We start from the raw sequence: 15543 nt of genomic DNA, 5'->3' as shown, positions 1-15543 counted from the left end.
ACAAATTTTACATGTGAATAAAGGTAGCAATGCTTTCTATTTTATTATATAATACTATTATTACATGACATAAACCCTGATTTTTCTCAAGTCATCCCTAACTGACTCGAAGTTGTCTGAGTTCTTTCTTTTAATTTAAGGCGATTGCTCTAGGCTTTTAAAGTGTCATACATTATGGCATAATAATTTGGACATACATATCATTAGCTACTTTTAAAAATACAGGCTGAAAAAATTATTTAAAGATTCAGAATTCTTCACAGAATCCCGTATTTTCCAAACATATCTATTTTATTCTACTAATTTTAAACATTGTTTAGATTTGTTTTTATGAATGAAAAGGCTTGACAGTGAATGGATTAACTTTCAGGCTGTCAGCTTACATAAAGACACAGTAACAGCTGAATCATCTTTTTCTTTTCCTTGGTGGTCAGAAGGCTACGGGAACATTTAGATAACAATCAGTCAAAACTACAATAATTCAGATATTTTTATCCTCCTAAAACCGAAACTTTTCTTTGACCAGCCACGGAAAATAAGTGCAGATTAATCCAACTAAACTGCCAAAGAAGTTCTCTGTATACCACCAGATCTTTGGTTTGTAGGCAACTTGGTGTTTTTAACCTTAATAACTGATGGAATGTTATTGCCTACTAAAAACAGCAAGACGACTGCATCACTTACCACATATTTGGGATTAATGGGGAGTGAGAAAAACAAGACAGTAACACACAGTGAAATTCTGTCTTCATGACGTAAGAGAAAGATCTTCTATTCATTTAACCGAATCAAGGATTTAACTCAGAAAGTTAAGCTCCAGAAGAACTTTGTAACTTAACTTTTAATAAATAAATAATTTAATTTTAGAAAAAAATTAAATAAGTAAAATTGCCATGGGAAAACCATTTCCTTTATAGGTTGTATTCACTATTCAATAGTTAGGCTCTGTCTTTAGTAATTTAAGTAGCAGAATTCAGTAGGAAATGAATTCCTGCCTGCCAGACAACCCCAGCTCATCCTGAAAACCCAGCAATTCAACCAGCTACTTCGGAAGCACTTCAATACTTCCTGGCTACTTGACACACACATTGGAGACAGTCATTTTCTCTTAGTCCTCTGGGAAGCTTTCCTCTTGAGCATACGAATGTCTACATAATTATTTGTTTCCCTATGACAGGCACATTTTACAGTAAGGATAGCAGTATATCATATTCTAGTCATACACTTGTTCTGAAACAAGTCTGTGTGCCTTATAAAGAAATCTGGAAAAGACTTACTACAGTTTATTTCTGGTTATTAAAAGAAAAGTCAGAATAATAATGGAGGTGAGCTACTAAACAGCATCCATCGTAAAATAATCTGCCACTTGCCTGAAATCAAATCATTCTCATTTTATACAGTTTATTAAATAAGCTTTGTAGAAATAATACTTGTTCTGTACAAAAGAAAAAGTATAGCAGGAAAAAAAAAAGCCCATGATGAATGGAAAACACACCATTTAAGGTTACAAATATACATATCTGGGCATTCAGAACTCCTTTGACTTAGTGCAAGTGATATTCCTGTCACATAATCCTTTCTTATTAAGAAATAAATACTAAGATCCTTGAAAAACAGTATCAATGTCTAGATACTTCTCAGGAAACTTTTTCTTTTGTTAGCACTCAATGTAGAGTGCACATTTCACGGACAAAACCAGCTCATTTTAAAATTTACTAAGTAAACATAATTGCAAACATAACAAGACACAGCTGCTCACGCCTCTTAAATAACATCCAAACACTAAATAAATATTGTACTTGAAATATTGTTTAAAAGAATAAAGTTCCTATGTAGCAAAAGACTAATACACAGGTAGTTGTGCTAGATTATAAATAAATAAAATGAAATTAAAAAATACCAGTGATTTTAAGGATATGCCAAGGCTTTAAACATTGGTTTTAGTCCTGCCACAAAAGAGACAAGATGCTTTGATGGAAGCCAATATTTTAAAATAAGATGACACAAAGACACATTATCTATGCAGAGCCTGTTTTAAAAGGGAGAGAAAGAATACATTTTTCACTTATTTTGTTATCATGTTATTATTCTACAAAATGGGTTGGTCCTCAACATCTTCATTTCATGAGGCCTATATCAAAGAACTGGACCATACAATTAAATAAACAAACACTGAATGCTTAAATTGTCCATTTCAAGTTTGTGCATAACACAATGTCTTTTCAACAGCTACTCAAGTATCCTTTCTTTCTTTCTTCATAACATCTACTGGTATTTGTCAATTTTCTAAGATCTACTGTTTTACTTTCTCTGCCTCTATGCTGATTAGTTTAGTTCAGAAAGTCAGCATAAGTAATAATGCAAGATGAGGGGGTTTTTTTTTGACTAATCAAAGATCACATATTTACCTTCTGCAAGCATGTCTGGCACATCTGCTTGATATCTAGGCCCCACTCTGATTTCTCCCTTGTCTGCTAAAAGCGTTTTCAGTGATGGATCATACACCAATGAATAAAAAAAAGTATCCTAAAAAAGAAGACACATTTGCAACAGCATAATGATTTTTAAAATTAGGTTTGTAAATCTCTATCACTTCCCATCTGGAAATTATTAAAGTAACCCCTCTCGCACACTTTTACAGAGCACAGGTTTGGTACATTAATCCTTATTTTAAATAATGCAGATGTTTCATGAGTACTTTTAAATGGCTAATTGAAGTTTCTCTCATTGCTAGGAGTTATTTCACAACAGAGCATAATGAAAAGATTCATACACAAAAATATACCAATGGATTTGAAAAGAATTAAAGTTAACTGCTTTTTGAATTTAACATGTTTCCTCTCCTAAATATCTCTACCATACTGACTTTGCATTATAAATTAGTCTCAAAGAGTATAAAACACTGTCAGCGTCTGAAAAGGGCTTACACAAAAATAGTATTGGCATATCTAGTACAGTCACCCGAAGTATAGGGCAAGTCCTCTTTTCAGAAACATTTTTACCGATTATCAGTGGGTTTGGTGTAGAAATTTAAAAATAAAGACATGCTAATTTCAGCTAAAAAACACTGTCTCCCTGATGTTATATTAAGACACTCCAAAGAAAAATATGGTTATTTTGAAAGGTATTTCGCAATACAGTTATCTTTCAAATTCTTGGGGAATTTTCTTCCCCTCTGGTAAGGCTAAGCACCCTAAGTTCCTTCCACAGAAAATGAAAGGTGAGGACCCACTTTCCATACAGTAATTCAGAGCCTGTAAAATTAAACTCCTATGCTAAGTTGCCCTCTACAGAAGCCTCTCTTGCTCCCTCTGTCCATTGACTATGGAAGATTCTTCTTTCTAGGACACCCCTAGTCAAAAAAAAGAAATCAAAAAAAGGAAAAATAAGGGGAAAAAAAAAAAAAGCCATGTGAATTCCCCCTTAAGTATCCACTACAGAAAAAAGTCTGTATATTTTTCTTTTGTGAGACGCCATATGAATTACTTGGAATTATTTTCTAAATACAATCATATTCATAATAAAACTATTAAGAGTGTCAATTAAGATTTTATCCAGTAATACTTTTAAAATCAGTGTTTTCAACAATATAATTTTTCTAACTTATCGTTCAAGAAAAGATTTTCAAAGTATTGTTTGGCCATTTATCAAAAACACAGCTGTAAAAAAAAAAAACCAAACAAACCAAAAAACACACATAAACCCATCCCAATATTAAACCAAATAGAAGTCACACATTACCTCTTTCTCCAGATATGACAACACAGATTCTGTCTCATTCAGAAGTGCAACACTGCATTTTCCCCTACACAAACATAAGGGAGAACTGTTACTTTGTAAAAAGTTCAAGTTTTTATTAAATCAAAAAGTTATCTGCAAGAAAATGATCTAGACATACTTTAAACTTTTACATTAAAAATATGGTAAAATACACTTTGCCATACTTTTAAGATACCAAAATCAACATCAAAGCAAGAAAATGAATGGCTGTACTGACCCAAGCACCCAAATACATAAGAATTCTGCAGAACTGGGAGACAGTTTCAGAAATAGAGAAGCAATAAAGGAACAAGAGGTACTATGGCAAACAATAAATACACATACAATTCATATAAAGGCCTGGATGAATGAAACATCACCTCTAAGTGACTGACCTCCACTAAGTCCAGTGCCTAATTTGAAAACACATAACCCAAACTAGAAACAATATAAGGTTTTATCAATGGCCTGTAAAAGTAAAGTACTTTTCTTTTTTGAATGAAATTATTTCTAATAATTAATCATGGAATTCTATTCATTTCCTCCATGGCCACATGAAAATGCTAACTACCACGTTTTTTTGCCACCTGCCAGTAGAAAGCTTCCCGTTATTCAGTAGCAGTACAGATCTGCCCATGTATAACACATGTAGATAACGCAATGAGAGTTTGACCCCACTACCCCCACCCCTTTCTCTCCCCTCTCTCTCATCCCCTTCTCCACCCCAACTTTCCTTTGGCCTCAAATTCCTCTGCCTCTGACTTCTCTGTAAATAATCTGCAGAATTATGCTTAACAAATGGTATTTTAAAGAAACACACATAGACGCGGACAAAAAAATGTTAAGTGTGCTGAATCATCTTGCTAGCAACTGGCATTTTTAGGCTATCATTTTTAACTACCATTTTATAAGAATATATATTTATTACCCCTTAAATACATCACCTTGTATTTCATGCACCTAAGTTTTATTCAATTTCTATCAGTTTAGTGGGTATTTATGAGGAGGTTCCAGTGGCCTTAAGCATATGGCTATAGGACCTCTGCCCAGAACACCATTCTCCCATCTTCTCCCACAGAAGAGACCAGCACACAAATATAGAAAAGGTAACTGTTTGCATAGACCTCCTTGATTTTAAGCTAACACCAAAGGAGTTATTGTAAAAAGCATCATTCATTTCAGTGAACGGTGACTGTTAAGCTCGACCATAAGCATAAGATGCCAATTGTTAATGGCTGATCATTAAACGAACATGCTCAGCTAATGCCTTATTCATTACCATTGCACATCACAGGAAATCGGGTTAAACCTCTCATTAAGTCTGCAGTACATAACCTCCTGAATTTCTCTTAATCTCCGTATTTGTCAGGAGAACCAACCAACAAAGAGAAATGGTGGGAAGATGAGCAAGAAAAATCTGAGCACGATACACAACAGCAGTGGAAAAGACTCCTGCAGTAGAGCACTGGGAAACCTTCTCCATACCCGACCATGTCTTTGAATGTTTTTTGAACCTTTTGGGCTTGACAATTCCAAAACATTAACTTCTAAAAATTAATTATTTTGTCAATTTTATTTGAAGTGATTATTTTTTTTTAGTGTTAAAGGCTAAACAGGAGTTTACCTTTCCAGTTTGCTTCTGTTCCATATACCTCTAGTATGCTCCCCCTCCACTACAGCCTACCCTTATTTAACTCCAACTATTGCAGAGGCATTCCCTTCACTGTCATTGCAACCGCAGGAGTATTTTATTGACTGAACTTATGCCTTATTGCTGGTAATTTAAAAAATTTCATTTTATTTCATTGAGAGGTAAGATTAATCCCTCCAGCATGTCTTCTAAGCGACTGAATGTCTATTTGATGTTACATTTCTTTGTACAGCATTTAACCATCTAACGGTTGGAGTCAAACACATCGGTAACACTTTATGTGCATATATGATATCTCACATGCATGGACTAGAGTCTCAAAAAAGACAATACTAGACATACAGTAGTAGATATCATGCTAAAATGAAAAAAAGCATTTGAAAATAGGTAAATTACACAGATTCAAAATTAGAAAAAAAATTATCTGTATTACAGTTACCAGTTTCTATAATCTAGAAACCTGAAATACTTATTACGAATTATTTAGAATCTTTACCAAACACATAAAAGCCTACTGTTTACATATGTCCTCTATATCTTTTTTTCCATCAGAGGAAAATCCTATCAGCCTATTGTAAATGGTCTAGTGGGTTGAACCAAGCATGTAGCTCATTGTATTGTCTCTGGCATCTCTCAATCATGAATGCCTAGGAAATAACTTAAGTCAATACAGTTTTGCAGTGATATGTCCCTAAATATTCTCCAGCCACCATTGCACTCTTCACCCTTTTTTCCAATATTAATAATCAAAATGCTCTGGAGACAAAGTTAATGTGGTTTAAACCACATTACGACAAGACTTGGAGTTCTTTCTCTAAGGCATGTATCTAAAAATCCAGAGCTTCTCTGCACTTAAATAAGTATTCTCCTCCTCACAGTGTTCTGGAACTTCATTCATTAATGTTTTTAAACAATTTCAGATAATTGGGACAGATGGAGCTATATCAAATAAAGAAAGAATATAACAGGATAAAATCTGACTATTCTAACCTAAACAGAGGGGAAAAAAGGGGGAGCTAGCTACCTGCAGAGACAAATGAAAGAGAGTATACACTGCATTTACCAGATTGTAAGATCAGTTACACACCAAAGTGAAATGATACTCTCTTTGCAAAGACACTAGGATTTCTGAAAGATTTGAGTATTATTCAGACTGGTAGAGTACAATGCTATGGTTTCATTGTTCTATTGGTAGAATCTCCTGCCTGAAACATGTCACAAAAATCAACCAAACTAAGGTGAAAATTACAAAGAACTACCCAGCTTTCAAGATTTAAAAAAAAAATAATTGGAAGAGCTGTCTAATATTTATTCAGATATAAAAACTTCTTCCTCTTATCCAACTCCAGTCCTCCGATTTAAGCTATATTCCTCCACCAAGCAGCATTCTTAACTGGTATCAACAGGGAGAATTACTAGTAAATAGCATCAGAAGGGCACAATGATGGTAAGATTACCTACCTGGTTTTGACCTTTTTCTCAAATTAAAAATATTCAGAAAAATTATTTTTACTTCCTACAGAATTAGGCAAAATTTATCTTGTATGAAGGTTGAGGGAAAGTTTCAGATACCTCAGCAATGTACAAATAACCACAAACAAAAAAATAAGTTAGCTTTTATGTCTTCACTTATGATTTAATTCTGATGAGACGCAATTGTCCCTTCAGAATCCTTTCTGCTTTTAGATGTACTTCGTATTTAAACTGGTCACAAATAAAAAGTTCTTCCATTGAGCTGACAATGCCAACAAAACTTGTTATAGTATTAAATCAGTAAGCAACAAAAAGTAAATTAGAGGTCTTGCAGTACAAGGAGACAACAAAGCTTGCCTATGTATATGCTCCTAGTATTACCAGCCTCTATCATATAAACCACTCAGGATTCAATTGCTTGCCCTGTCCTAGGAACCAGAGCTACAACTCATAGCTTTTTTTCCTTTCTTTAAAGCATTAACCATGTGAAAGCTGTTTTCACATGTTACACCTTCCTTCGCTACTGTTCATTAGAAGCTCTTGTCTGCTTGTAAATTTTTTTATAATCTTGCAGGTGACTCCACCAGTAGGTTTACACCCATCAACTAAGGGATGCCTAACGACCTATTTCTCCATGCCTACAACCTCCTTCCATACGTCAGTGAAGCCCTTCTGTTGCCCTATAGAAATGAGACTGAAACACTTTCCACAAAAATACTCTAAAATATTACTTTGGAAAAAATGCCTTAATGATTTTGTAGAAAAGGATTCTTTTAACAGCCCTAGCAGAAAGCTGGACCATATAGTCCCAAAACCAAAATGCTAAGCATCTACAACTGAAAAAGCAAAGCACAGAGACGCTAACAAGGATTAGAAGGAAATGGCAAGACATACTAGTCATCATGGTAGGTAGAAGTCTCAGTGCAGTGAACATAAGCTTTTTTTTCCCCCCTCCCTGTTTTGGGGAGCTATTTTTCTGGGTTTGTTTTGGTTGTTTTTTTTTTTTACTGTGGAACAAAGAAAAGGAGAACAAAAAGAAAGAACCAGAAAATAAATGGCAGCTTTGTGAGACACTCATAGATAAGACTGTCTTGGACAATTCAATAAGGAGCTAATGAAAATTAACACTCTATATGAGATGGCAGTTAGTATGTGAGTCCTGAAGGAGAGATTTCAAAGCGAGTAAGCAGAGATAGGACCTAATAGGTCTTGAAAACTAAAGACAAAAAAAGCACCACGTTTGAGTGAGACCCAATGGAGGAATAGAAAAACATGTGGGAACATAATTCAGACAAGACCATGACAAAAACCAATACTTAGAACAGAGAAGTACAACAAGACTTCCCTTACTAGCCTGTTCCAATGAAGACACAAGACAATGATAACGAGCTCAAGAATTTAAGCTGTATGAAAAACACGGTAGCAAGGCTACTATACAAGACAATGTTACAAAAAGATTTCAATATAGCCTGGTTAAACAACCTAGGGCAAAACACCAAATTCTCGAGAAGATACGCTTAATGCATATCGCGGGGGCGGGGGAATCAGACTTCTTGTTTGCACTGTCTGGGTAACTATGCTTTAGTAAGTTTTTTCTTGAAGTAATCAAAAATATAGTTTCAAATCTTTACCAAAGTTTAAAAAACTGATGCAAACACTGCTCTCTTGAAACTACCAAAATGAATTGAAATCAACAGCAACTGTTTTGATCTTTTGAAGTCCTCATTTGTTTTGGCACAGCCCCTACTTTTAAACCAGTGGAAAGCTCTACAATTCCTGTTCTGCTCTTCTTGCAGGCTATTTCTTCATGTTTTCACCAGATGAGTAAGACAGCCCACGAGATACAAATCTTATTTTAATAAGGATTTCTTAGGACAGGAGGTATGCAAACAAAAATTACAGAATGAAGTTATAAAAGAAATGAAACAGTGCCTGTTAACCAGGACAAACCACAGGAGTGGAAAAGGCAACCTGGTGGGTACGGTACCATGCCATGTAAGTTTCCTATTGTAACCTAGATGCAGTCTGGGTGAGACTGAAGCAGTGTAAGAACTCTCAGAACTTACTGCTCTGGGTTCCCACCAAGTCAATGAAACTTTATATGCATTGGCCATTCAGATACAAGTTGAAGAAAGAAAATAATATATGCAGGCATGACCCCACAGACTCTGAAATTCTATTAACAATTATTAATTGCCCTCCTGAATATGACAGAATGATGTTGATAGAGATTTGGAACACAGAAGTGTGAGTCACTAGCTAGACAGTCTGAGAATAAAGTAACAGGAGAGAATATTAGGAAATATTACGCTTGTGAGAAAACACTGATTTGCTTTTAACATATGCTGCTACTTCAATGACAACCAGAGATAAACTAAAAAGTAGGTGCATAATGAAGAGGGGTAGAAAGGTTTTGTGCAGGAGTAGAACTCAGAAGTAACCTTTCCCATATTCAGCATAAAGGGAAAGAAGAGGAAAAAAAGGTACAGATATTGAGTAGAGGTGGAGAGAGCTACCTTAAAAAAGTTTTTTCCTGAACTATCTTAAATGGGAAAGTGTTTTGACGATTTCCAATCAAACAACCACTTTGAGCCAAGTCTCGATCCCTTACAAGCAGTCTAAATTGCAATGATGATCACCAAACCACAGACTAGGAACTGTGGAGTCCAAAGAGCTTCTGCTAATTATATGAAATTGATTCCTCAGTTATGGGAAGCCAATACTAAGAGTTACTTGTGTATTTTACTTTTAAGCGCAGTTCAAAGGGCACAGAATGATGCCGACACACACATACCAAAGTCTTTATAGCAAATTTCAAGTTCTCCAGATTACAAAGATACTTACTGCTGGAGAGCAAGCTATTGCACAACACTAAAAACAAGAAAATAAAAGCATCATCATGGTGATTAAATCTGCAACAGACCCCTAACTACAGTCTGACTTTTAAAATATGCAGTCAATATCTAAAATTGACATAAGATCTGCACTGTATTGATTCACACTTAATTGGCCCAAGTTTCACTCTGCTCATTTACAGAGCTGATTCAAACATGAAAAAAAACCAAACAAAAAAAACATTTGATAGGTGAATACTACTGGGATCTGCATCTCCAACAAAAGGATATCAAGCTCCCAAACAGTACAAGATTGTGTATCTGTGGCCAAAAGATAGACGAATAAACTTAGTATTACCTGATTAACACACTCTTGATCAAATAAAATTAAAAATAGAATGCACAGCAAACTGATTTATGTACATCTAAATGAAGCAGTAAATGCCTGTCATCTGAACATATGCATAGATCATATGGATGGCCCAGGCTTTTTATGCTGCATGTGGCTTTTAGTCAAAAAATTCAAAGTTTTAATCTTAATTAGAGCTGAAGTGCTGATTTTGAGCACTCCAAATTGGTAAGATTTAAAGGCAGTCTCTTGGAGCAATCATGCACAACTGACATGGATTTAAAAGTAATTTGTAGATAACATTCGAATTTTTTTTGCATATTTTTAAGATTCCAAATTTATATAGTTCTCACTACCTTTGTCGAGTCACAATCTAACCAGGACAAAGCACTCCTAATGTGAAACAAATTTACAAAAGACAAAATTAAACGAGACTTTGCATTCAGTAACAATTGACACAGTTTATATGTTTAAACTACTACGTTGTTAGCTGAAGAGCCAAAACATTCAACAACTCTACCAGAAGATCTTACCTTAATAGTTGTAGAAAACATTAAGAGGTAAATGTATGGATCTATGAACATACACACATTTGAAACAAGCTTTAACACATTATCACTTAAAACTGGCTTTACACTAATATTGTTCCAGTTTACATTACTGACTAAATCTTGTGTTCTGTAGCTGAGAAGGGTCTGCAAGAAAACACTGAGTATAAAGAACAATGCATTGAGTGCCACAGAGAGGGGTAAATGTTTTCTTTGTCTGGGCACAGTAAAACTGCGTGTTTTGATATCTCAAAATAAGCATAACCGTATATATACTTTCTATAAACTAGTGTAGGCAACTCAAGTCATTGATATTTTTCCTCTACGGATTAATTCATGCTAAAAAGCAAAAAAAATTGTTACCTTTTAGCACAGCAGCAGCAATGCACATGTACTGATCAAAAACACAGGAGGCTGGTTAGGAATGATTTTTCAGTGTGACATTACAAGGTTGCCCAGCCCAGAAGCAATGCACATCGCTCCATGCAACTGAACTTAAGAGTTTTGCACCGCAGAAAAGACTCCTACTTTGTAATTATGTCACTACAGGGAAACATGTACTGATTTTCAGGTATTTAAGTGACAGCCTTCCACTGATAAACACGCTTTTTCTTATAACGTTACTAGTACTGCCTATTGAACACATCTGAAAACAAGAGTCTGGCCTAGATTGAATTTTCATCTTAATTCATGTAAGAATTCTCTGAATTCTATTAGAAAAGAAAAAAGAAAAAAAAAACACACAAAAAAAACCAGACATGCTTCAAAAGCCCCTTTGCCCTAAATAAATTCAATCCAGAAAGGAAGAATTCCTTTCTTAACAATCCAAATCATCAGATAAGCACATACCTATGCAAAGTAGATTCCCTCCTTATCCAGTCTGATTTATGCCAGACAATAAATCAGGCTTATAAGGCTCAAAGTAAGCTTTTAGAAATTAGCTAAAATTTGTCTCTCTCATATACACACACACACGAGGTATATAAATGCATACACACACACCCTCCCATATGGCAGGAACTTCTAGTTTGCCAAGAATGCCAAAACCAGAAATCCAGAGGTAATACCACTAAATCCCAACGTGCCATGCCTTAAAAAAGTCACATTTCTTCTATAAAATGACCTGCCGTGTCTGTCTTGAGCTTCAGACCATTTGGTGTCTTTTAAATGAAGGAATCCCACATTCAGAAAAAATTATTTACATCTTAGTTGTCTGAAGTAGCAATATTAGTGAGTCCTGATGAGATCATGAAGAAGAAAGCACAGCATAAAGAAAGCTGTATGATAAAACTGAGTCATTCATTATGCATCTAAAAAGCATAACACTCCTATAGGCAGTTTGTAAGCACTACATGTTTTTATAAACGGCACATACTTATGCTACTTCTTCCGATATGTCTACAAAGCGGTACCAACCAAAGTTACTTTAGTCTATCCAGGAGCTAGGGGATAATTTAACCCACCCCCCCCAAAAGCCCAAAAACCAAATAAACAAAACAAAACAAAAAAAGCACCAAACAAACAAAACCAAAACCCACCAAACTCTAAAAAAATAAGACACAGTGTTCTGGACTGCGTTACTGATGAGAATGATGTCAAAAAATATAGAGGGGGTGAAAAGAGAGTAAAAACGTATTAAACTAATACAGGGAACAAGTGCAGAACTTGGGGAAACCACGATTCTTATAGCTTGATACTTTAGAAGTTTAAGTACACTTTTTCGTATGCTTACATGTAAAAATATGCAGAGGCTCTGTGCTGGTTTTGGCTGTGGTAAGAGTTAATTTTCTTCATAGTAGCTAGTATGGTGCTGTGTTTTGGATTTGTGCTGAAAACAGTGTTGCTAATACAGGGATGTTTTCCTTAGTGCTGAGCAGTGCTTACACAGAGTCAAGGCCTTTTCTGCTTCTCACCCCACCCCACCAGCAAGCAGGCTGGGGGTGCACAAGAAGCTGGGAGGGGACACAGCTGGCACAGCTGACCCCAGCTGACCAAAGGGCTGTTCCACACCATATGATGTCATGCTCAGCATATAAAGCTGGGGGAGGAAGAAGGAAGCGGGGGACATTCAGAGTGATGGCACTTGAATTCCCAAGTAACTGTTACGGATGATAGAGCCCTGCTTTCCTGGAGATGGCTGAGCACCTGCCTGCTGATGGGAAGTAGTGAATGAAATCCTTATTTTGCTTTGCTTGCATGCGTGGCTTTTGCTTTGCCTATTAAACTGTCTTCATCTCAACCCACAAGCTTTCTCACTTTTACTCTTCTGATGGGGTGGGGAGTGAGTGAGCAGCTGTGTGGCGCTTAGTTGCTGGCTAGGGTTAAACCACGACAGGCTCCAAATTGCTCAATAAAAATTAAAGAACTCTTCTCATGATCAGACCATTTGCAAGCCCTTTAACGTCACACATGCACAGGCATTCTGCAAAAATATTCACCTTCTCCCCAATCATATTAGTCAGCTTTTAATAAAATGATCTTATGCAATCACAATGCATGAAGTCCTTTCTGTGTGGGAATGGAAGTAATACACTAAGCCAAGAGCATCTTAAGATAGTTTTGGGGTTTGTTTTTGTTTTATTTGTTTAGGTTTGGTTTTTTTTTTTTAAATAAAGGGTATGTATGAGAAGGATTCATAAATTAGAAAGAACTGCAGATTTCAGAATCAGAGTTCAGAAAGTTTTTCTGAATTAAGGCCATAACTATATAGAAAGCTTGAATTTGCTGCTTATACCAAGCAACAAATATAACCTTCTAAGAAATGGAAGAAACAGTTCATCTGATGACAGGCTAAATAAATACTCCCCATTAAAGATTAGAGTGTAGATTTATTACGGTTATTTGAATAATCTCCATAATGACAAACATGCCCATAATGGGCAGGTGTTGTACACAGCCATGTTGCGTTCAGAAATTAAGCTCAGCAAGAATTTCAGCATCTCGAAATTGTGTCCAAGAAGAGCTAAAAGTATTCAGTGAAAACACAGTCTCCAGGAGAAAAAAACACAACAACAAAAAACAAAAAACCTCTATGTGACCAGAATCCCTGCACTTGTTAAAAAAAAAAAAGTAGAGTGGTACAAACACACATAATTAGCAACTGATAAAATTACAAAGAATATGGTAAATTATACATCAGTTGGCAATTTTTCAAACGAGCATGGATGTCTCACTGAAATATACAATTTAATTCAAGCACAAACGGTTAGGATCACGCCAACAGTCACTGCACAAAATTGCGTGGCCTGAATCAGGTAAAAGATCAACTAAAGAGGTCACGACAATCCCATAACCACTCTTCTTTGGTCCCAGGGAAAGACTCTTAAAAACTTGTATTCAAACTCTAACTTACCAGAAAGATTGCTGAACAGAAGTAATTTAGCAAATTTCATTTTTATTTACAATATAAGTATTTGTCACCCTGCTGTAACTAAGAAAAAATTTTGACAAAGTAGTACTTTATTCTTTAACTGTAACAAAACCCCACACAACTGTATCAACCAACTAAATCACCAACACCATAGCAGCCAAATATATATTATATATTTGAAATCCTCTTTCCCCTTTTCAAATGGCCACCACTCTTGGAAATTTTTCTCCATTCTCAAGCTCTTTTGACTTTAGTCAAATAGTCTGTATACAAGCCTCTTTTTACTTTGCATAAATACATTAGTATTTCTTTTTTTTAAAGGGGGATGTGTGTTATTACAGCATAAAGCAGCCCAAAAGATTCACACCTGATTTTATTACGACATCTGAGAATGCTTGCCTTATGTATGCTTTCCGAACACCAATAATAATCATAATTGTAATAATAAAACACAAAAAACACAACCCCAAGACTGAAACACAGTTACTAGCAAACAAGAACTAAGCAAAGATAATGAAACAGCAAGATGAACCCTGATGGATAAATAAATTCTTCTACACAACTCATATGATGTATTAAATTTAAAAGCAATTACAAATGATCTTAGAAGTTAATGCAATCTTTTACAGCAATCTAAATGTGTTTATCACCCATTAACTCTTGGTACCTTAAGAATGAAAAATAAATGTAAAGCCCAAGTCAGATAACCCAGTGTATTTCTCCAACAAGATAACCATTTGTAGATTTTTATACAAGAGACGCATTTCACCACGTGTTAAGTTTTATGGTGAATTTTACAACACTGGCAAACAATTTCATCTTTATGACAACTTTCAACATTTTTTTTTCCCCCTGTGCCTTCTCATGCCTTTCCGAAGTGCTGTATTTGGTAATGCTCAAATCTCTGAAAACCCAAGTTAAAGTATACAGCACTTCAGCTCAACTCAGCCCCTCTCTGGGACTGGCATTGCTTACAGGAGCCATCTGCATGAATTCTGGGTGCATTTACTGTGCGACGTTAATGAAGGAGAGCGTTCAGCGAGTTTGGCTGGCAGTATAACTCTGTTACAAGGACATCTGGGGATTACAGTGCCTGGCAAAACTGCATCTGTAACATGCAGGGATTGGAAAGGAAGGAGATAATTCACTGGAGGGGTGCTACCAACCTTACACATTTGAGCAGACAGGGGAGGGAATATTTTCACTTGTAACTTGACAAGTAGGCACTAAGGTAACAAGCCTTGTCTTTGAGACCCAGACTAGTACATCAGCTTGTACTGTACCACATGCCATCACTCCAGAATGGTGCTGCACCTACCTAGGCAATTATACCTTCTTAAATACATGCCACTGCAGGATCACTGTGTCCACAGTGCTGCCATGTTTCATTACTACTACACTACCCGCTTTTAATTCTTTTCTAAATCTGGCTTTTTTTTTTTTTGTGCCAAAACCTACACCACTTCCTAAAGCTACTAAAATGGCATTAACGTAAAGGGGAAACAAGATGAAGTCTAAAAAATGCCCATACTTATAACAGAACAAATTATATGTCAAGA

The 15543-nt window shown here is 35.6% G+C and overlaps 1 protein-coding gene across 7 annotated transcripts in view; it reads right to left on the bottom strand.

The window, feature by feature from the left end:
• The window catches only part of MTA3 (metastasis associated 1 family member 3), a 144195-nt gene that overhangs the window by 101710 nt on the left and 26942 nt on the right, over positions 1 to 15543 (bottom strand). For all 7 annotated transcript variants that reach the window (XR_015708583.1, XM_087776211.1, XM_087776210.1 and 4 more), the window contains exons 5-6: positions 3742 to 3805; positions 2409 to 2526 (exon numbers count right to left, since the gene is read on the bottom strand). Coding sequence is in view for 6 of the 7 variants with exons in the window: in XM_087776211.1 (XP_087632337.1) it covers positions 2409 to 2526; positions 3742 to 3805 (182 nt within the window). In the remaining variant the exon portion in view is untranslated. The remainder of the gene's footprint in view (positions 1 to 2408; positions 2527 to 3741; positions 3806 to 15543) is intronic.

Source organism: Nipponia nippon, unplaced genomic scaffold (genome assembly GCF_047370975.1).
Source record: "Nipponia nippon isolate SJK-2023a ecotype South Korea unplaced genomic scaffold, ASM4737097v1 scaffold_4, whole genome shotgun sequence".
Taxonomy (NCBI): domain Eukaryota; kingdom Metazoa; phylum Chordata; class Aves; order Pelecaniformes; family Threskiornithidae; genus Nipponia; species Nipponia nippon.
The sequence above is the reverse complement of the archived record's forward strand: the minus strand, read 5'-3'. Positions and strand labels throughout refer to the sequence as shown.